This window comes from Tigriopus californicus, chromosome 8 (assembly GCF_007210705.1).
Source record: "Tigriopus californicus strain San Diego chromosome 8, Tcal_SD_v2.1, whole genome shotgun sequence".
Taxonomy (NCBI): Eukaryota; Metazoa; Arthropoda; class Copepoda; order Harpacticoida; family Harpacticidae; genus Tigriopus; species Tigriopus californicus.
The window spans coordinates 1,782,025-1,803,711 of record NC_081447.1 but is presented as its reverse complement, the minus strand read 5'-3'; the positions used below and the strand labels follow the sequence as shown (position 1 = coordinate 1,803,711).

Here is a 21,687-nt window from a genome sequence, read left to right as displayed (position 1 = left end):
TGGCAGAGGGGGTGACCGACCTCGACCGAGCGGCCCGCTCCTTGGGTAGGTCGTCCATTACAATATGGGAAATCTATATTCTTAGTTTCAAAATTAGTTGTCTACCCTCGCACCCGTCTCGTGAGGTGGCTATGTCTCTCTCTTCCTTATTTTCGATATACCTCGGGCTCATTTATGTTCCATGTTGTTCCACATTGGGAAGAAGTACGTCCTTTTATGGCTTTGCTCTCTCCGACTGTTTCCTCGACTTGGCGTGTGAGTGTGTATGTGCGAGTTAGTGCGCGAATGAGTGTATGCCCCAAGTCTTCCTCGAACCTTCTTGAGTGGAGAGACATTTTGACTCGTAATTGGTGAAATTCCTTTCCTTCCAGCTCCTCCTTCGGAACAGATAATCTCTTTTCGGGGGAAAAAGAAATAGAATCTGCCCCTGTATTCAAGATGGAGAGCCAATTCTTATTTACAAGTGCTAATTCTGGGCAGCACCTCCTCACTCCGGCACTCGCTGGTGTTCTTGTTCGTTCGTTCGGTCGGTCGTTCGTTCGTTCGCTAGACAGCCTCGCAAACGCCCGGATGTGGCTGGCGTCCTCCATGAGTTCAGGGCTGTCACAGCTGACGAGGACCGTGCTTTGGGTCCGCGAGCGCCGTTCTTCTTGTCGGCGACCGAAGATCAAGTTGCTCTGTTCATCGGAGATCCGAGAACAGCGAGAAGTCGAGAATCAGTTCTATGGCGATGTTCGTCCAAGATGTGTCGACTCTCTGAGGCACCACGGGCAAGAGCCTCTCCTAGTCTTAGAATACGACTCACCCTCATGTGGGACTTGGCCAATATTGGCAATTGACTGAAATTCGAACAAGTTCCCCGCGAAGGAACGAACCTCCAAAGCGGAAGCCAAGCCTCCTTGGGACAGTGATACATGAACTTGTGCAGTGATGTCCGGTGCACTTCTCAGCCAGGTCATGGTGTCCAATGGCGGGCACCATCCCGGCTTCTCATTTCTGACCGTCGAAGCCAACATGTCCGAATCGGATGTGTTCCGGTCAATGAAAGTAGGGAACAATTCCAAGACCCCGTACTCGGATGCCACTCAGGTGAGTAGAGTGCCTCTGCACTTGAACATTATCAGCCTCCAGACCGACGTCTCTCTGTCTGTTGGGTTTCTTTGCTCTCTGCCCGCCCTTCTGGAGTACAGTCCCACTGTAGTAACGTAGTTCGCCTTCGCTGAAGAGAACTGTCAAACTCCTCTCAACCGCGTAGAGTCCGCATCAGCTGATCGGAACTGAACGAGTGTTGTTGCCAAGCCAAGTCCTCAAGCACTGAAGGCTGCATGCAGACTTCACGTCAGGCGAAAAGGCCAAAGAGTCTCAAAATCTTCCGTGTCAAAATGAGCAGTGGGGGCAAAGTGAAAAAAAAATACATAGCAATTTTTTTTGAAGAGTGATTGGTCCACATAATGAACGAGAGAGACTTGATGAGGATTGCAATTGAAATGAAAAGGGATGTAAATGATTTGTTAATGTTTACTTAATCCCATGTCCTATCGGGTCAATCTAAACTCTTTCAGTAGTATGCAGAAGCAATAAACAATTTCCGCTGGCAGATATTGCACGGAACGCTTCTATTTGGGGAAGTGTTCATTTCAAGTGAGGCGGAATCAATCACTGGAATTACATTAGGAATCTTTTTTGAACTGAAATGCACAAGAGCCTTTCATCTTCAGCTTCAAGGGGGCTACATTTGTTTTTACAATAATTATTGATACACCCAGAGCCTGGGGCAACTTTTAATTGGACTATTAATCTTACTTCTTTTTCTCCCCTCTCTCGCTCTGTCCGGGTTTCAGACCAAAAAACACAAACTGAACCACATCAAACGGCCCATGAATGCCTTCATGGTTTGGTCACAGCTCGAGAGGAGAAAGATCATCGGAGTCACTCCAGATAAGCACAATGCTGAAATTTCCAAAGAGCTCGGTCGACGGTGGAAGCTCCTACCTCAGGAGTCTCGTCTGCCTTATATAGAGGAGGCTGAGAGGCTGCGGATCCTCCACCAAAAGGAGTATCCGGACTACAAGTACAAGCCGAAGAAGAAGCCCAAACCAGGTCCTCAGACAGTGAACGGGGCCGAGTGTCCCTCCTCCCATGGATCAACTTTTCTAGCATCACGGTCAGTCAGTGATAAATCCAAAGCAATAGTGAAGTCAAAATTGAGCGAAGCCAACAATGCCATGAAGATCCATGGGCACAACACCCGAATGAAGAACTCGACTTTCTCGGCCCAGACCGCCAGTGAATTGAAACGGCTCAAGCTCAAGATTGCCGAAGCCGACGAGGGTCACCCGTTGATTGGCGGATTCCGTCGAGTCGTCCGCCCAGAGACAACAAAAGAGAATATGAGACTAGATGGTTTTCGTGCCCGAGCGACTCCAAGTACGCCGGTCGGAACCAACAACATATCAATTCCAGTCACAGTCCTGGAATTCGCAGATCAAAACACAACCCGGGCAGTGCCTCTCCCTCAGATCCCCCTCTCTCCTACTCACCCCTCCTCCCAGAGAAAATTGTCCGAGTTCCTGGTTAGTTCTCAAAGAATTCCCATCCCGATTGCCCCCAAGCCAATGTCGGTGGTCTCACCTGTGCTACCTCCTTCGCCAAGTTCCTCCCTGGACGACATTGACCTCGACTCCAACGAACCAACCTCCACTGTGAGTGCTCCCATGTCAAGTATCCTCCCGGATACCCTGGTTACCTCCACGATTTGCTCGACGTCCTCCTCATTGTCCTCCTTCTCGCCATCGTCCCTGTCCTCCTCGTCGTCCCCTTCGTCCCCGGGTTTACTTGTGATTGCCCCTGCTACTGTTGCTGCTCCTGCTGCTGCTCCTCCCTCGTCTTCTTCTCCTTCTTCTTCTTCTTCTTCTGCTAGATCCCTTGCTGCTGCTGCTGTTGCTGTTGCTCCCCTTGCTGTGAATGGCCCTCAAATTGGCCCCATTGCCCCATCCGCTGACAACATGGTCGCCGTGGGGTCGCCCTCGGCCCCTGACTCAGACATGACAGCTGTGGATGACATGGGCTCCGGACCAATGTCCCCTGTGAGCAGCTCAACTGATTACTTCTCTCCTCCTGGCGGGGTCGTCGAGAACGATGTTGACCTTTTGACCACTTCCAGTGAAACGAGCACCTCCGCCATTGTGACGACCACGACAAACCCTTCATGTGTCATCGATACTAAAGAGACCCCCGTTAAGACTGAGAGGTCTGACAACGACGATGCCATGGACTACGACGACATGGATGAGAAACCCGGCGACAAGATAGGCGGCGGTGCCGGACTGATACTGGACCCTTCCTCAACGAACATGGGGTTTGGCGGCAATAGTCTCTGCGCAGATCTCGAGAGTCTCAATGACTTGCTTCAGATTCCAGGAGAGCTCAAGATGGAACTTGAGAGCTTTAACTCGAGCTTGGATACGTGGAGGAGTGGAAGCTGTGGCAGTCCGGGAGGATCGCACTTTGAGTTCTCATGCACGGATTTCCTGAATCCGGGTCAGACGGCAAGGCTTACCAAGACTGAGAGTGGCAATGACTTCATGATCAAAATGTGAATGATAGCAAAGCAAAAAGACAACCAACCAACAACCAACCAACCTATTACACAACCAACCAACCACCCGCCCCTTCTCGCACTCTAATTTTCTCCTACCTTTCATCACCCTTTCTTTCTTTCTTTCTTTCTCTCTCAATCTCTTTGTCGCACGTTGCTCTCCCTCTGCCTATCCCCCCCCCTTCCCCCGATTATCATCATCATCATCATCATTATCATCGCCCTCTATCTCAATTTCTGTCTCCATGCCTCCAATTTCTGGCCCCATCTTTTGTTATGTCCCCTTATCAAACGATGACTCACAGAAGAGACTACAGCACAAGTCAAGTGCTTTAAAATTGATAAGAATCGTTCGTGTTCTCTAAATTTTTCACCTCTTCAACGCAAGTCTCTGAGTAAGCTGCGAGGAACGTGGAGCATTCATTCCAATCACTCGAGTACCCCTCAGTGTTGGGAATTGAATCTCAATGAAAAGTCAGCGATCCCAAAATTGAATACACCTTTCCACCCTGGAACTGCTACTACCTCTTTTCGGTCGTTCAGTTGCAATTCGTTCATCCCTCCTCCTTCCTCCTTGTACTCATCCTCCTTCGTTCTACTAGACAAACACTCGTCGACCCCTTACGATCTTCTTACTCCTTCACTTTTTTTGGTTTTCCCTCACCCCCTCTCTGAACTTTGAAAACCTTACTCTAAATCGTACATGTCATCATGGTATTCAACACATTGATTTAGATTTTCATCAAATGGAACTTGTTGATGTAACCTGATCACTTTCAGCAGAACTGATCACTGAGAAAGCTTGATTGATCTCATATTTCGAACATGTGTAGTAAGTACAGTTCCACCCATACCCCCCACCCGTCCTCCTTCCTCTTTCTTCTCTTTCCCTCAAATGCCTCCTCGTCCGTTCCCAATCTTCAACTTGCAAGCAAAAGTCAGTGAAGAAGAAACGCGTACACGCACACAAGATTCACAAAAGTAATGAAGAGTCCTCCTTTGCCATGACTCCTTCTCTTTCTGCAATCCTCTACTTTCCAGTGCCCTGTTAAAAAAACTATCACTACAATACATTTACCGTGCTTAAAAGCGCCTTTTTCCTTCTGCTTGAAGACCACCTGTATCAAAATGAACTACCCCGGTCACCTCGGTGAACTTCTGGATCCCCCTCGATTTCTGAATGATAACCTGAGGCCAAGGCCATACGTACGTACACACATACACACCCCACCCAATCATACTTAGAACTATTCAATATTGATATGATCAATAACCAGCATTCTGGGGAAACATGCAACCCACCCCAAAGATCAACCTTTACTACTACGGTACTACTACTACGACTACGACGACGACGACGACGTCGACGACGACAACAACAACAACAACAGCAACTAGGATTCACTATTCACGGCGGAGGCAGGAGCAACAGCCCGATCCTTTAGAAATATGCACATCTCATGGTGATAATGAAGTATGGCCTCCCAAAAGTGAACTTATTCCAACGACGTTATCATTACTACTACTGCTACTACTCCTTCTCCTGCCATTTTGTCCGTTCCCAAACGTGGGCAAGGCAGACAAGGCAATGAAATTTCTTCATTTCTCAAGTCCCATCGCGAAAAGAGCGGGCTTGCTTGCTTGCTTGCTTTTCGGCGTTCATTTGTTCGTTCGTTCTTTCGTTCATTTGCCTTTTGCTTCATCGTCGTCGTCGTCTTCTTTGTCTTCTCAAAACATGTCAATGACATGAAATGCCTCAAAGCCAGATGAGAATGCGTATCAAGTTTCCCCAAGGAGAAAATTGTCCCCCAGCATAACTATATTCTTTACCCTAGAAGAACCTCTCTCTAGCCAAGCAGGAAGAAGTTCATGATGAAGATGACGGCAAAGCAAAAGAAGAAAGAGCAGAAGAACAACAAGACGAAGACGAATCAGAAGAAGTAGCAAAAGTCCAAAATCTGTCATGTTCAAATGATTCGATGGATAGTGCATGAATGATGTTTTTTTCTCCCTTTGCCTTCATTTATTCAACTCCCCTCTCCCCCTCCCCCTCCCCCTCGATCAATCTTGAATCTTTTTCTAAAAAAAAACACCATTTGATTGTGTTGGGTCTCTTTTGCTTTGTCCATGTCTTTATCATCATTATCATCGCTTGTGTGGTGCCTCCCTAAGTTAGGAAGGAACTACATTTTCCGCTCATTCTTGTTCTCGTACATCTATCTCTCTTTCTCTCCTTCTCTTTTCTGTCTGTGAAACGGAACAATTGTCACTTGAAGAAGATGGGCGATCTCGTAAAACTCCAAGGAAAAAAAAAACAATTGAGACAGCCAATTTGGAGCTTGAGTTTCGTCTTTCTTTGGAGGGTGGAAGCAAATTATTGAGACGACCCATTCAAGAGTATCTTTTTATAGTCCTCGAATTGCGTCGACTAGATACCCTTCAAAATCGTGCTCCACATCTTATGCCTTGACCCCTTTGGTCGGTGCGTTCAAGGCCACCAGCCACAAGCCCCGAGCAGTCCCCCTTCCCCCTCCCCCTTCTCCTCCTACGCCATCAAACGCAATTGTGTAGAGGAGAAAAGAGCAACTAAATGTTAGCCCTCCAATCCCAATCGAAACACTCTTTTACCACCCCCTCTCCTTCAAGTTAATGTGATGATGAGAGTCTTCCCCCTTTCGTCATCTTGTTGCGTGCATTTGCTCGGTCATCAAAAGCCGATTCAGCACCATTTGATGGGATCCGTTTCTGTCCTTTCCAAATCTCTTCCTCCGCAATAATTATATCGATACTAGCAAAGTCCATTTCAGACGCATCTCTTCCCCAACCCAACTGATTCGGCTCAAACGATATATATGTATATCCATTCAGTTAAAAAATCTGTGTTTTTGTGAATAGTCAGCGACGAGAGTCTGTGAAGTCGCTCGAACAATCCTCGTTTTTCCACTAAAGAAACTTCTACAACCACATCCACAACAACTCTACCACCCACTTTCTCATCAATAGCAAACCCATCCGACAAGTAGTGATGTCTTTTCAAGGAGTCGCTCTCTTCGAACGATTCGGTTTCATTCGACATGGAAAACGAGCTAAGTATGTAATCAGACGAAGAACCTAAAAATAAGCAGACGAAACAACAGAGCAATTCCCCAAGTTGTGGGCGGAGTGTCTTTGTGAGGGTCTCTCGTGACCTAAACTTGATTCGCAAAATATTTTATCGTGTACCTAAGGTAGTATTCGCAAGAATGGCTGGCCGAATGGTGTGTTGTCTTTCATTATAACATTTCGCAAAATAAATCCATACAAGTTATTACTTCATACATCTACCGTGTTGCTGATCTTGGCTTCGAGATTCCTGAATCGCTATCCTCATTGGGTGGTTGTCGTCGCTGGTTCCTCCAGACTTGTTAAAGAGCCCAAAGAGGTGCTTAAATTGCGTTGAACAAAGGTCCTGTCAAGATGTCCGCATCTATTAGATCGAAAGTAGTAAGCATTAAGGACACGACAAGGAGACGACGAGGCAAACCACCGGGTCAAAGACACAGGATGTTGGCAAGGTTGGCTTTTTTTTCGAGACCAGCAAAATATACGCAAATAGCCGCGACCAACTTTGACAATCTCTTCTGGTCTGGTGAGCATTTGGTCGTATCTTGAGCTGAAATCCTTGGATAGAGATAATCGGTAAATAGGTTTTGTTGGCGAGGTTGGTGGATTTAGATGGATGTGGATGGATGTGACGAAGGCCAGGAAGAGGGGGGGGTGGCTGCGGGGCCTGCAGGCTGTTCTGAGGTAGTAGATGCTGCCCAACTGCCCGAGGGCAGAGAAGTTTCACTTTGGATGCCGGATGCTGATGTGCACTTTATCAGCTCGGCCACGCTCGGTGATCACTTCCATGTTTTTGTTTAGATTTCTAGTTCTGAGCAGAATTTCGTAGAAAACGCCTGCTACGGCGACCGCCAAGTCAAATACGACGATCATGATGATGATGATGATGATTTTTGTCTTTCGGGAGAACTGGCCCACCTAATCCTTAAGTAACCCAGTTCGATGGATGAAGTATAGAAGGGGTCAGGCACAGCCGTAGTAAGAGTAGTTCACGGCGCTCTCTTGTAGTTACACTTGTATACTCATACATTACAACCGTAGTATATCATCCATTCAACCATTTGACTGGGAAGCGTTCACGAAATATCCAGCCATCCTCCTGAAAACTACTACATGAGTCCTACGAGTCGCTAACCACCAGTCATGCGAACCACTCATTGCCACAAACTAATTACATGCAAAAGTCAAAGAAGCTAACTCCGAGTGATGACCAAGCCAATTGGCTGCCTTGAATTGGGTGACTAGATACACCAGCCAACCAACCAACCAACCAACCAACCAACCACTCAGCCAGTGAGCTAGTCAGTTGTACCTTCCACAGCTACTGTCAATGATATCTCTGGCTCCAATTGAGTCTGAGACAATAACACCGAGAGCTAGACTTGTACTCCGTAGCATATCCTCCGAAGGCAGTAATTATGCTACCGCTGCCGATCATCCAAAATGAAAAACCTCTTCGTCATCCTCGTGTTCGTGCTTGTCCTGCTGGTGTTTGGCGATTGTGTTACGTTTCATACTGGTTTGGCAGTTGGCAGTCCTCTCTGTTCCTGCCCGGATTACATCGTTTACTTCGATCCGACGGATGGATGGATGGATAGATAGATGGATGGATGGATGGATGGATGGATGGATGGATGGATGGTTGGCTGGTTGGTCTGACACTCGTGATCAACCCAACCAGCCCAGAGAGGTGAGAGGAGGGACCTTGTTGAATTAATTTAGTGATTCTGATGAAAAAGGTCGTCCGCTCGTTTTTCTGGGAAGTTTTTTTTCCCCTCAACATCTTCCACAGTGGGGTTAGCAATCCGGCTTGATGATGAGCAACGAGTCCGTTTATGAAAACCAGTTTGGGGGATGAACCTTCCCTTGTGCGCACTTCCGCCAACCTCTGTTCGTCTTTGGATGAGGAATCACACTCAAGGCCCCAACTCGTTTTGCACGTCTCGGCACACATTGAAATGCGATTGGGTCTTGAGCCACTCCGTCATTCTGTGGTAATCCTCCCGCGGATTTTATGATCTTCCTGGAGCAGATCCGAGTTCGGTCAGATAACATCCCAAAACAAATTGCATAGGTCTCGCTCAAGTTCAATCCTCTTTCGTCTCCTCTGCTCCTCCTTCCCTTCGTTCGGTTTTATTTTTATAACCCTCAATTTTTGGGAAAAAAGAGGTTCGACTCGGAATTGAAGACATTATGCAGTGCTTCAAAAACTCTTCAAAGCTCGGCAACGCCACCATAACACCACTCACTTCTACATTGCACCAACTTGTTTCGAACTCGAGACTTTCAGTCCCTTCCATGTCAACGGGGTGCCTCAAAATGAATATCAAAAAGCTCATCCCACGCCATATTCTAGACTCATCGTATAGCTCCCTAAACAACAAGGCCATGCTCGTAATTTTCGGTATCTAATGGAGGGACAAGTCGACAATCCGGGCTCCGCCACCCTGTAGTATGTTTAGAGGGGCTCGGAGTATTCTAACAGCAGAGTTAGTCTGATTAAATCTCACCTCGGAGCCCTAAACAAGCCGTGGGCAAAAAAGGTTTCTGTTTGGAAGGATTAGGTTCCAAGCCCAAGTGAGGAAGGTGCTCGCTTTGCCGTGTTATTCGACTGTGCACTTCGTACCTATCCACTCAACGGAGTTAAACAGGCACCAGAAAAAAGGGCAGCCATGAAACAGGGAGACAAATGTTGTTGTCTGGACAACATGTCATATTGATAATATATAACATGAACAAAGAATTTGTGGTATTTTTCACCCTCCGAGTCCACCGTTGGCCTGGACATCACAGGAAGAGCCGCCCGATTCCTTTGAGATTGACTCTGTGAACAATAAACCAGAGAGGACGAAAGATTCATTCACTCTTGAGTGGGATACTTCAAAGTCCTCGGATGAAAAGGGATGGATCAGTAATGATTGGGCTCAAATCTCGGTCAATCGGAAGCATAGTTTCGAGACCCGTATCATAGTACCAAACATTCTGCTACGCTACTACGTAAGCTCTATGCCACTCATGTGGTGAGTTGAACTCGGCTATGTACATACAGTGTGTACACAGTACAAAGTTAGATGTTTTCACAATCAGTCCAACATTTATCGTCCAGAGATTGGAGCACAAACATAAGTGCAGGGACAACGCCCTGTTCTAAAATAATGAGCACCACGTTAATGACATCAGCCAGAGGAAGAGGGTTATCAGGAGTATACTGTGTAGTATGTAAGTGTAGTACGAGATTTAGTTGTGGTTCGTCGTAATGCCTGTCTGTCTGTCCGTCTGTCCGTCTGTCCGTCTGTCCGTCTGTCCGTCTGTCCGTCTGTATGATGCTGTACGATACTTGCCCGGGCTTGATTTGTATTAAAAGGCTTAGCTCCGACACGGTCACATATTTCAGACAAAGTTACCTCCCCGAAGTTTTCTTTTATCTCCCATGGGACGGAGGGAACATCTAAAGGCTGCCAAGTTGGCCTTTATCCTTTCCAAAGACTAAGTCCACCTTCAAAATTGAAAAAAAGATCCCCAAGCGATGCTGAGTTCAGGTTCGTTGGTCCTCAGATGAGCCAGGGACTTGCTTGGGATAAAGTCAGCCTATCTCTGTTCGTACCACGTATCTAACTCCTTTTGATAGTGCGTCCGTACTTACTGCCTACTACATTCAGCCCGACGAACCGAGCTCTAAGGCCAAAAGTAGAGGTAGTTTTGGGTGGTAGTCGGGTTATGTATGCTGGAAAGTTGATGTCAAAAGCAGTTGCAAAACTTTTGTTGGCCCAAAATATTGATAGAAGAAGAGCCCCGAGAGAGACGGGAGAGAAGAAGAAAGTGAGGGTCATGCGATCTCTTTCCCCGAGTGACGGAATAAGGCCAATGCTGGCCTTGCAAGATCTTCCTCTCCGTTCGTCTTCTTCTGCTCTCCGAAAACTTCTCATCACTCATAGATCAAGCGCAAACATCACCAGGCCACCATCACCACCACCACCACCACCACCACCACCACCACCAGCATCAATGGTCGTCTCCAATGGTTCCGACGGAGTACATGCAGTGGCCACCGACATTTCCCCTTGGCTACTGAATTGGTTTGTGTGGATGAGGAGAATAAGTGACAATTTTCTACGTTGTCTGATGTCTCTGTTGGACAATTACCAGAGAAAAGCCAAATCCAATATTGTCCTTATCTGACAAGATAATCTGTGATCTCTCAAGCTCCTTCATCCTCATCCTCCTGGATCTTCTCGGCAGCCTTCTCCACCAGGCCAACCGGTTCAAGCATCCCAACAGGGTGAGCCATGAGTTACGTCCAACCAATAATGAAAAGAGCCAAAACAACGCCAACAATCACTGGCCTAGTAGCTTTGGGTATGCGGGTTGGTCGCTTCGGAGAATCGCTCACGATCGAATGTGCAGGAATGACGGCGAGGTGATGAAAGCTGTCAGCCCAGGCTATTCTGTGGGTGCTACATGAATTAGTCACTTCCAAGTTGGAATGCACCCGGTGAGTTATTGACTTGTACGAAAGGGAGCGGCGACTCGAACCAATACGCTGACGACGACGACGACGGCCAAAGTTATTCTCGTGACGTTGAATGTCATTCGATGAAGACTCGAGCCAAGTTCTGTTTTTTCCTCGAGTACCAATTCCAGCGATTAATCTTAAAACCACAACGCAAAGTACGATAGGTTACGCATTGTTCGAATAACCAATTTCCTGGCCACCAATCCAGAGCCGATGTTCATTCTTGAAAAATTGCACCAGAATTACCAATACCCCTAATCAAGGTCTCAAGAAAGCCAAATAAATGATCGGATGTTCCAATGGTCATCTATCTTTCAAATGAGACTGAAGTTGTAGGGCTCGGTTCATCGTTAGATTTTGGTTTGTTCGAGGAGTACGAAAATCTTCCGAAAGACACCATTCTGAGGCTTAGCTTGAACAATGTGCTTGAAATCATTGCGGCTAGCTAACGAAATCTTGACCCTAATGTCCACGATCCACCCCTTTCACATCAAGTGGTTCCAACGGCTTCAAAACAAGACCAAAATGACTCCCCCCTCGTCCCCCTTGACCAATCCAATATTCCAATATTCAGACAGGTGTCCAGTTTGATTCGTATACCTATCTCGCCCGAGCCCTCTTTTGCAGGCGTTACACTCATTAAGATAAAAGTTGGCCAATGTTGGCCGGGGATGGGATTCGTTCCTGAAATGTGACGTCATTGCGGACTTGTTAACATTTTATGCGGAATTTGCCAGATCTTGTCCGGTATGCAACTGTGGCCTGATCATCTCGGATTTATGAATGGCCTTAGGGGCCCTCTCCAACCAGCACATTCTACACTACGAGTACATAGCAAAGAAGCCTGTAGTTATCTTGTTAAACTTTTCTCCTGCCTCTTGTGAGTTGTGAGTTTTGCGAGTGAGTGAGTGGTACAATGTTGCATGAGCACATTCCTTCGTTCAGTTTCGCCGCCGCCGACGGAATGATGATGGTGGTGCTGGTGGTTGTTGTTCACAAACTCGACCATTGACAAGACAAACAATTGAATACTGTGGCTGGTTTACAACATGTCGCCATAAATTGGGTGGATTTTGGCCCGTGAGGACAAGCAGAACGAGCCAGGATGGAGGAAGTTAATTGAATCCAATCCAAAGATGCCCAGGGATTTCAGTTTGAACGCGTGAGTTGGTTCACTTTTGGACGATGACTACGAAAGTCACTAACGAAGATTTTATTTGGACAGACCTGAAGTTGGAGCTTGATTAATGACTGGAGGTGTCATAACTTTCCTTAAGAGAGCCCCATGATATGCACCCACCAGCCAGACTCCATAGCGGCTCCACGTTTTACGTACGTACACAACTAGCTGGCGAGCAACTTGGAGCCTGCCACACTGTCAACAATTCCGACTCATGATAGCAGTATTATTTCATTTGAGACGTGGGTAAAAAATGGCTTTGGAATTCATTCGTCACACTTTGCTCTCCAGTTGTGATTACGTTGTAGACTTAGACGCCAGAACTTATTTCAGCATTCAGCCACGCTCCTTGCGAGCACTACTTTCGTGAAAGCCTCATAAATAGTGGATCCCCTTTTTTTTGCCAGTGAACCTGATGTACGAGTATGATGACGATGGCTCCCGAGTTGGAAATGCTCACAAATATGCTCCTTTGAAATGATAAATAATGCTGTGGATGAACAGAAGACCAGGAGGAAGACGAAAGAGACGAAGTAGCAAAGGCATACACGAAGAAGAAGCCAGCCAGCCAGCCAGCCACCCATACAACCAGCCAACCAGCCAGACGACTCCAAACCATCCAAGAGACTCAAGTGCTCTCAGGTGGAATGGAACCAAGCCAAGAAGCCAGGAAAGGCAGGATGGATATAGTATTTATAAACTGTATACGCTTCTACTCATTGGCGTTTCCGGGCAGATTTCGTTTCCAATTCCGCCTTGCACCCACACAGATACAGACAGATTTGGGCTCCAAAAGCAATGAATTACCAGTTTGTTGCTCTGGGTAATTTTCGCGGTGATGAAGCTCTGGCAGGTCATCCCGATTTGCCATAAGACTGCTCGGTAATCTTGACGAGAAATCTCTGTGAACCCTAAACAGAAGCAGGATGTACCCCTAGAGTATTATTCTGACATTCTTCCATTGACGGCTCTCCTCGCTTCAAGTATCACGATGGTTGCCACGCCGTTCCAGGACCCCGACAACAAGATGGACCGGAATCTCATTCATCGATTTGCGTTGGACCCCGTATCAACGTACCTATCCACCTCGGGGGTCGATTTAAGAGCGACGCAATCGATATCATGTTTTCTGAATGCTGATTGTATAGGACAGAACAAGCTTCTCCTCCCTCTGTCTGTGGTGTCCGTTAACTGATTTCCACAACAAGCCACCCCAAAGATCCTCCTCCATTCTTCGTCCCCTTCAACGTCTTCGGAAGCTCAGGTCTCGTTCATTCGTTCATTTACTAGGCTCAGTTACTAGTTGGAGTAGTGCTTGCAAGCACACACCATCGGTGAGTGCATTCAGTCCGTTTTCGTTGTCCATACGCATGAACAAAGTGTACGTTTGTACTCGCCTACACATTCCGTCTCTATTGCATGAACAAACTGTAGTAGTACTACTGTGAATACCGAGATCCATACTCTACGTACGTACACGTACGAGTAGTTCATACCGGTACAGCTCGTCACTATTCGGTGGATGGGGAGACGAGATCATGGGCAAAGTGGGATGGATGCATTTCCCTCGTCAAACTCATTTACTTTGGTCATGGGGTGCATAAATTGAATGACCCAATATCACCCACTACATCCTGGCCTCACTCCACTCGAAATCCAGTCCAACCCCGTCAAGTTGGTGCTCTAGTACCTCGGAGTAATTACTCGTATGGAACGGTGAATCTTCGACGACGAATTCTCTGGTTTATGTCTGGCCAGAGGGGACTTGATTCGAAGGACACCAACCTCGGAGAGGCCAATGGACCCACAGAGTGGGCGGCTTTGAGGGTGTGTGCGAGCAAGCATGGGGAGACTTTGGTATGTGTGGATGGATGTCTATGATCTTTCTTTCTGACTGGCTTGATATCTGGCAGAGCACCTAGCCAGCTAGCCAGCTAGCCAGCTAGCCAACCAAGTAGACTGAAGGTCCCTAATAAAAGAGACGCTGGCCGAGGCAATGAGGCTTTACATGAACGTGCATTACTTTAATTAGAGAGCCCCAAACCAGACATCATCGACTCGCTTTGTGTCCAGGCTAGTAAATTGCCCTAATTGATCAATGTCTTGCTCTGGACAAAATGGTTGGTATTTAAGTCATTTCTAGGGGGGGGAAATTGGGTGTAATGGATTCTAATGTAAGAGGAACGTGAGCCAAGACAGAGCCGATATTAGTGGAATATTTCCACTCCATGCGGACATGGGCCAACAACCCGAGAAGAATATGTCGAAAAGAGCCCCCAAGAACCTGTTTGTTCATCATCAGAAAGGAGTCAAAGGAGTCAAAGGAGTCAAGACGGGTGGTGTCCGTGAGGATTGGCTTGCATGCTCGCGGGAAATTATAGACATTTTCGGAGCAAAGGTCTAGGGTTTGTGTATTCCTGGCAAAAAAGGCACAATCAAAAGAATCTTTGTCATGCAAACTACAGATTCTAGTGCGTACACAGTCTGCACGTCTCGGGGTACCTTTTTGCTCTTTTGCCAGAGAATCAAACCACAAAGTGAAAACCTGGCTTCGTTCTTAGCTTCGTTCTTGGCTTCGTTCTTGGCTTCGTTCCGCCGTCTCCTCTGTTTAGCTTCTTCGTTTCTTTTTTGAGACAAATGAAGTCTTTGTCAGGACTAATGTGCAAGTCCAAGGTGGTAATTCAACTGGGTGAGCTGGATATTGGTAAAAAAAAAACACAACGAGGCAAAAAAATACCGTGCTAGAGTCTGGAACCCTGGAAGAGGAAACATTAGTGCCAAAGTCCCTGTTTTGTGTGTGTACAATCCAATTTATCTTTATGTGCTTCGCAAATTACATGGCTGTTCTGAATAATTCTCACCCCTCTCTTGTTCTCTTCACTTCTTGGAGTGTTCCAAATAATAGGAGTACAGGGTGTGCCAGGCATGGAAAAACGAGAGGCGAGGAAAATGCGCTTTCAACTTCAGTTTATCTCATTTAGGGGGCATTAAAGGAATTGACAAATGGCTTCAGAAGCTACATTTGGGTCATTTAAGATAATTATCCTCTCATTACGTTGTGGTCACCTTTGGTGTTGGGCAGATAATTCTTCCTCAACTCCCGCTTCAAACTTCACTTCACTTAAGGTAACAGGCAAAAAAAAAGATCTGTTTTTCGAGAGAAAGAGACTTGGCAATTTTACAACACTTTCTTGAATTTTCCGCTCTCAGTGTTTGTACCTAGTGTTTTGACCTACGGATGTCCAGATTTTTGAGTTCAATACTGGGTGACTCTATTGGCAAACTGAATGCATTTGCTTTTTAATGACTATTCAGATCCGATCGTTGCACACTGACAATAAAGAAAATAGTCCACGAGGAGAGCGTCTCATTAAAGCGAGTTGCATTCCAGTCCTCGGACAACATCTTCACCGTCAAAAGGTTTATCAGATTGAAGCTGCTTCCTGTGAAACGTATGTTCAAATCTCCATTCCTCACCTCGTTGCACTAAGAATAACCTCGTTACTAAAATGGAATATTCTTCCCTAAGAAAAGAGACTTTGATTCACTCAAAGCCGTCAAGGAGAAGGGAAACAAAATGTGGGCTGGGTGATATATGATTCCAATAATGAGTCGAGAAGTGGCAAAAACGCGATCCTTTCCGAGTTGGTGAAAACGGCTGACAGACATCTAGATCTGAAGTCATCCTCCTCTATGCTATGGGCGGGATTTCCTTCTGCTTCATGATTCTAATTCAAATCGACAGAGTGAATGGATTACCTCCATGTTGTCAAGGCTGTTCTAATAACGGCCACCGAGGTCATCCCCGCAAGAATCTAGATATCCGAATTGAAGGGCAGAGACCGATCGACGAATCAGGAAGGAAACTGCTAATGACAAGTCTGGTTAATGATGCTTTTCTGTCGCGCAATAATAATCCATTGGCAAGGTTGTGTGCTACCCAAAGTAAATCAAAGGGTTGCTTGGAAACGACTTAATGGTTCAATCTGAGGGGAATTTACAAGTTCGCTCCTTCAAAACGTTTTGCACTGAGCATACGATAGTAGACGAGGGACAGTGAGTGACTTAGATGGAACAGGCTTTCCGTGCAGGAATTAATTTGAAAAGTAACAATCGCGGATTGGTTCTTGAGGGCTAGACGAGCAGTAAGTAATGCTCCCAAGTTTCAGTGTTCTAAAAGCAAGTCGGGTTGGGTTTTAATTGGTGGCTAAAACTTCGAGGAAAAACTTGCCCTTGTTGACTTTTTTCCCTGGGAGTTCATTAAGGATTGATTAGGGGTAATTTGGGAATTTAAATGGGTCGCAGGTTGGCCGTCTTCTTTTTGGATCCTGACGGGCTTGGAAGCGAATCGAAACAAAGGGGGCTCTTTCCTGGCCTTACTTTAGCCTCTCTTTGACTGCGAACGATTGGAAGTCAAGAAGGGCCACAAAAAAACAGGGCGTTCCATAACGCCCTGTGCCGAACTCGAAGATGGCCTGCTGTAGACATGGGGTTGAGTCAAAATAAACTTGATCTTTATGAGCGGCTGGATGGTAATATTTAGAGTTGGCAAGCGATTACTCCCATTCGATATCCCCAACCACCAGCCACCATAGAAAGGAATCAAATTTCTACTTCAAGTTCCGAATCAAGCCATTCAGACACGCTGATTGCATCTTGTATCTTTTTGGTTTGCTGGCATGATTGGATGAAATCGAAACGGGTACCCTGTACCCATTTATCCTGGCCGAGAATAAGGATAGTCGAAATGTCGATTTCAATGAAGCTGGAATAGGTCGACAACAGTTTCATGAAAGATTGTGAGTTTTTATTCGATAATCAATTTATTCGCCCGCATTTAGAAGCCATGTCCAGATCAACATAATTCAAACCTTGAGGATATCCTTGCATCATGGCCACTTTTAAATTTTGGTTGATATGGTCCGTGCACGAAACTAGTACGTACATGGTGCTAAAAAGAGCTGAGATGTCGTTTTACTTGTCCAGATGAAAGAAGCCACTTGAAGCTGGTGTTGTCGGATTCCACCGTCGTAAAAGTTCCCACCCAATCGCCAGCCATATTATGCACTCCCTCAGCAGAGATGAACACTGGTAGTTCCAAGTATCCTCCATGTTTCACCCTTTGGAACAGTCTCATTCCGTGGCTTGTCCAATGGATCCACAAACTGCTCTACTCTGCTCATTTTCCAGTCCTCGGCAAGTGGTCACTCTATCCATTGTTCCGATGGTGGTGGTGGTGGTGGTGGTAGTAGTGGTGGGTGAAATAAAGTCTCCTCCCGATGTACGTACGTAGCTGGGTTTTAATGCCTAAAGTGCTTGGTGGGAGCTATCAATTTTCACTGAGCGGTTTTGGAAGCCTTTTTATGGCGGACGCCTGTCTCCCTAGATCTCTTCCCAAGGCGTTGTGAAAGAGACCATCTTATCGCTACTTCTCTCTTGGGAGCTTTTGACCCATTGTCCCGGCTTGAAGTGCACTTCTTGGCCCAACTCCGTGGCCATGTCCACTTTTTCTTCTTCTTGTGCTTCCAAAACTCCTAGTACTTACGGACCTACCACCAACACCACCACTACTACTATTGCTAGTTCTAGTACTACTGCTACACACACTACTACTACTACTACTACTACTACTACTACTACTACTACTTCAATACACAAACCATGGGCGGATGCCATAAAAAGAGGGAGACACTTTCTATTAGTGGCGGTGGTCGCGGTGGTTGAAAATGGCAAAGGAGTGGGCATTCGAGTTGGAGGTGGCCTTTTAGCACATCTCGTTCTCGTTTTCTTCCCCTTTTCTGAGCCAGGTCTCCATGGGCAATTATTCAAATAAGATGTCAAATTTATCGGGGTGCTAGTGAATTCGAAATAGCCCAGGATCATTTCGCAGGGCAGGGTAATCTCAAGCGGGAGAGCCCATTAGTCGCACCACTGACACTTTCGAAGGTCGTCGCCCTCGAAATAGTACGTATGTACGTACGTAAACTAGGCGAATTCAAAGTAGTCATAGGTACTTTCGTCCATGAGGGTCGAGAAAAAGAAGACGAAGGAGAGGCCAAAGTAGGAGAAAAACCTCTTTCATTCCGTCCGCACAACCAACAATTGCTCATCCCTTCTTCTTCTCGAGCTCAAGAATTTTGTTCATTTCAAAGACCTTTCTTTCCCAAAGTGTTCGTAATAGTGTTTTGGCAGCCCGACCTGGTGCAAAAAAAACCTCTTTCACTCTTTCCCAAGCCATCTCTTCTCTTTTCCCCCGTCAAACCTGTGTCAGGGCTTTAAGTCAAAAACCATGCATAATTTATTAGGCAAAAAGGAGTTTGGTGTTCCCCGAGCTGTTTTGCCGACAACTGTTCAGCACAAATATCGATTTAGACCACCCGACCAAACACCATTACCTACTTGACTATTTAGCATTCCACTTATTGGTGCTTCTACTTGGGTTGAATGTGAAAATCTATTTGCTTGCCGACTAGGTCTACTACTTGTTGGTATACCACCACCTTGTCGTCCTGCCGTCTTGGTGGTAGGTAGGCTTGTGTCTTCAAGTACATAGAAGCGAAAGGAAACCGAAAGAAATGGCTGAATGCTTTAAGGCCAGAAGAAACCCTGGCGAGGTAGGAGGCATTGGTACAAGTATGATTATGATGATGATTATTGCTGTACGAATGGATCGGTTTTTGTCTGGCTTGCATGCCTATTGCCTCTACTAACCTTTCAAAGGGGCGGGCGGAATTAAGCGCTTCACCATCGTACAGGGGAAAGCACTTTGGTGGCCGCGAGAGAGAAAGAGAGAGAGAGAGAGAGAGAGAGAGAGAGAAAATGGAGTAGAAGAGCCAATAAACCCATTAGATGACACAGTTCGTGATGAAAGCTATTTTGTGAGTGTAATTGCAAGCTCGGACTTTGAGGGAAAACGCCAGGGCGGAAACAGATAGTTGCTTAAGTTTCAATGTTCCACAGTTAATGGGTTAATCCATCACTGGCCCACTCACCCGTTGCCTGTCCTCCGTTCTCGGTCCTCTGTCCTCGGTCCTGGAACTACTACATAGTAACTAGTATGGCTAGAGCTACTGAAGCCCGTATTTTTTCATGGAAATTTCCCTGAATGACGAGTGCCAGCTAGGAATAGACCGAACTCCTGTATGTGGGTAGTATAATCTTGGTTCAATGAGGGATCTCGACGTTTGGCAAGGTAATCCAGGGAAACATCAAGAGAGCTCCTCTCTGTCCCTCCAAGTTGTGCTGCTCGCTCGGTGTCCGTCCCCCTCTCTAATTGTATGCAGAACTTGATTCCTCTCTTGGCAAATGGAAATCCAGTCCCTCTCCTCTCCTGGGTTCTTTCTTTCTCTCGTTCTTTCTTTTGGCGAGTAGGAGGGACGGAGACATCATTTGATGGAGAGCCGCCCTTTAATTGCCTAAGACCATTAGAACGAAGAAGGAGAAGAATCTATCCCCGTTGGTGGCCACCAAGGACTTCTCAATGGACCACACCAAACCCAACATCTCGGCATTTCACCCTGAATGACTTAGAGAGAGGCGAGGAGTCAGGACGAAAAATACCCGGAGAGACGATCCCAAATCACCGGAGGAACACGGCCCTGATATTAAATACGACGGGTAACTTTTCAAATGAACCCCGACTGAAAGAGGAGCAAGCCAAGCAAGACGAGCGAAGAAGAGCGTGAAGGAGAGGAAGAAGAAGAAGAACAAGATGGAGAAGAAGAAGAAGCCAGGGCAGAGGCCAGAAATTCAAGTGCTCCTCCGTTTACACCGCTCTGGTTATTATTCACGGTTCTTACCACCAATTCCAACAAAAGAGCGATAGCCTTGCCCTAAATCTGGTCGGTCGACTGACTAATGATCCCAATATTCACCATATAATCAAGAAATGCATCTCTTTCCTGTCTCCTCCTCCTTCTCTTGCTCCTCTTGCTCCCCTCTCTGCTTGGCAATCCGAGTATAGTACGGATGAACGTGAGCAAACACTAGAGGAGCCAACGTTTAAGGAACACTCTACCAAGCTTACAGTTAATTAATATCGTGGATCGTTGGCTCCAACAATGAAATGAGGTGTTTAAAACTCGAGATCCCGTCCCCTTTCAAGACGAGGTTTCCATTTCAGGAGCGACATAATGCTATTATAAGTTGGTCCATACGTGGCTGACTGGTTTATCGACCGTTAATCGGGGTTTCCTCATCCTCGAGCCCTTCTAAAAAGACACACACTCTCTCTGGTCTATTGAATCGCTTTTCAACGCCCAAATCCAATAAATCCCATTGTAGGAAAGTGGAAGCGTCCTTGCGAGGACAATTATTCCGTCTTTAGAACCGGACATCTACTACTCGCCAAAGCTTCTGTGCCTTTGAAGCCTCGTTAAGTATCTTAGGACCCATTGCGATCTGTGCTGACATGAGCACTATAGATGAGAGCTTTAACTGCTCTAGGAATCTCTCTGGCTGGATGTTTTACTAGGTGCTCTGGCACTCATCTCTATTGAAAATGAAGTCAATCACTCCAATGCAAAGCCCAATGTAGGGAACGGAGGAGCGAAGGTATACAAAAAGGCATTGGTGAGCCGGTTGGTGGCTAGGAGCGACTCAAAAATCACTATGTAAGATAGAAAAAAAGAAGTGCTATTCAAATGTTGGTGGGTCGTCGCGCATCTTTTTGCTCTTTCAAAGCCCAGTCTGGCATTGTATCCGAGATGAGGTGCCATGATTCATCGGTTGCGAGTTCAGGAATTTGGTTCAATGAACCACGCGCAACAACGGTTGACTGGCTGGCACCTTATTAGAGGAATCCGCGGCTCTCTGCTCCCCCTTTGGTCGACCCCTCCAAAGTCCACACTCATACACACTCTTTTCGAAGCTTTTCCTTGGAAAATGGATGGTGGCTTCACCAAAAGTTGGCTGAGGAGAAATTGCATCTCTCCTGCGCCCAAAAGAGGATCAAAAGTCCCTGGATCAAAAACCATCCAAAGAGTTCGCATGGCGAGTTCCGAGTGTTGCCGCACATTAGTCACAAGATCTTACACCAACCACAGAGCTAACACCACCATTGGTTTAGCGCACTGAAGCACCACCACCACCATCACCACCACCACTACCACCACCACCACCACCATCATCATCTCTACCACTCCTGCGTTCTGGCGACCACGGCAGCGATAGAAATAGCATCTGATGTAGTAGTGGTACTACAGTGACATCCACTACTACTTCTTCCAGTGCAGCCACTCCAGTACTTCACTACTATCATCATTATGGCGCTCTTTCTCGGTCGCTTGTCAAATT

General features: G+C 46.5%; 1 protein-coding gene across 1 annotated transcript; it reads left to right on the top strand.

Annotated features, from left to right (window-relative positions):
* Positions 1–691: 691 nt before the first annotated feature.
* On the top strand, positions 692–6,915 carry LOC131885798 (uncharacterized). Its single transcript, XM_059233967.1, has 2 exons — positions 692–1,089; positions 1,842–6,915. The coding sequence occupies exons 1-2, from the start codon at positions 931–933 to the stop codon at positions 3,597–3,599; spliced, it is 1,917 nt and encodes a 638-aa protein (XP_059089950.1). The 5' UTR covers positions 692–930; the 3' UTR covers positions 3,600–6,915.
* The last annotated feature ends 14,772 nt before the right edge of the window (positions 6,916–21,687 follow it).

Bases quoted from the DNA above. Each gene is read 5' to 3' on its own strand.
- LOC131885798 (XM_059233967.1), top strand. From the start codon at position 931: ATGTCCGGTGCACTTCTCAGCCAGGTCATGGTGTCCAATGGCGGGCAC. The intron at 1,090-1,841 runs GTGAGTAGAGTG...TCCGGGTTTCAG, and splicing joins CGTACTCGGATGCCACTCAG to ACCAAAAAACACAAACTGAA.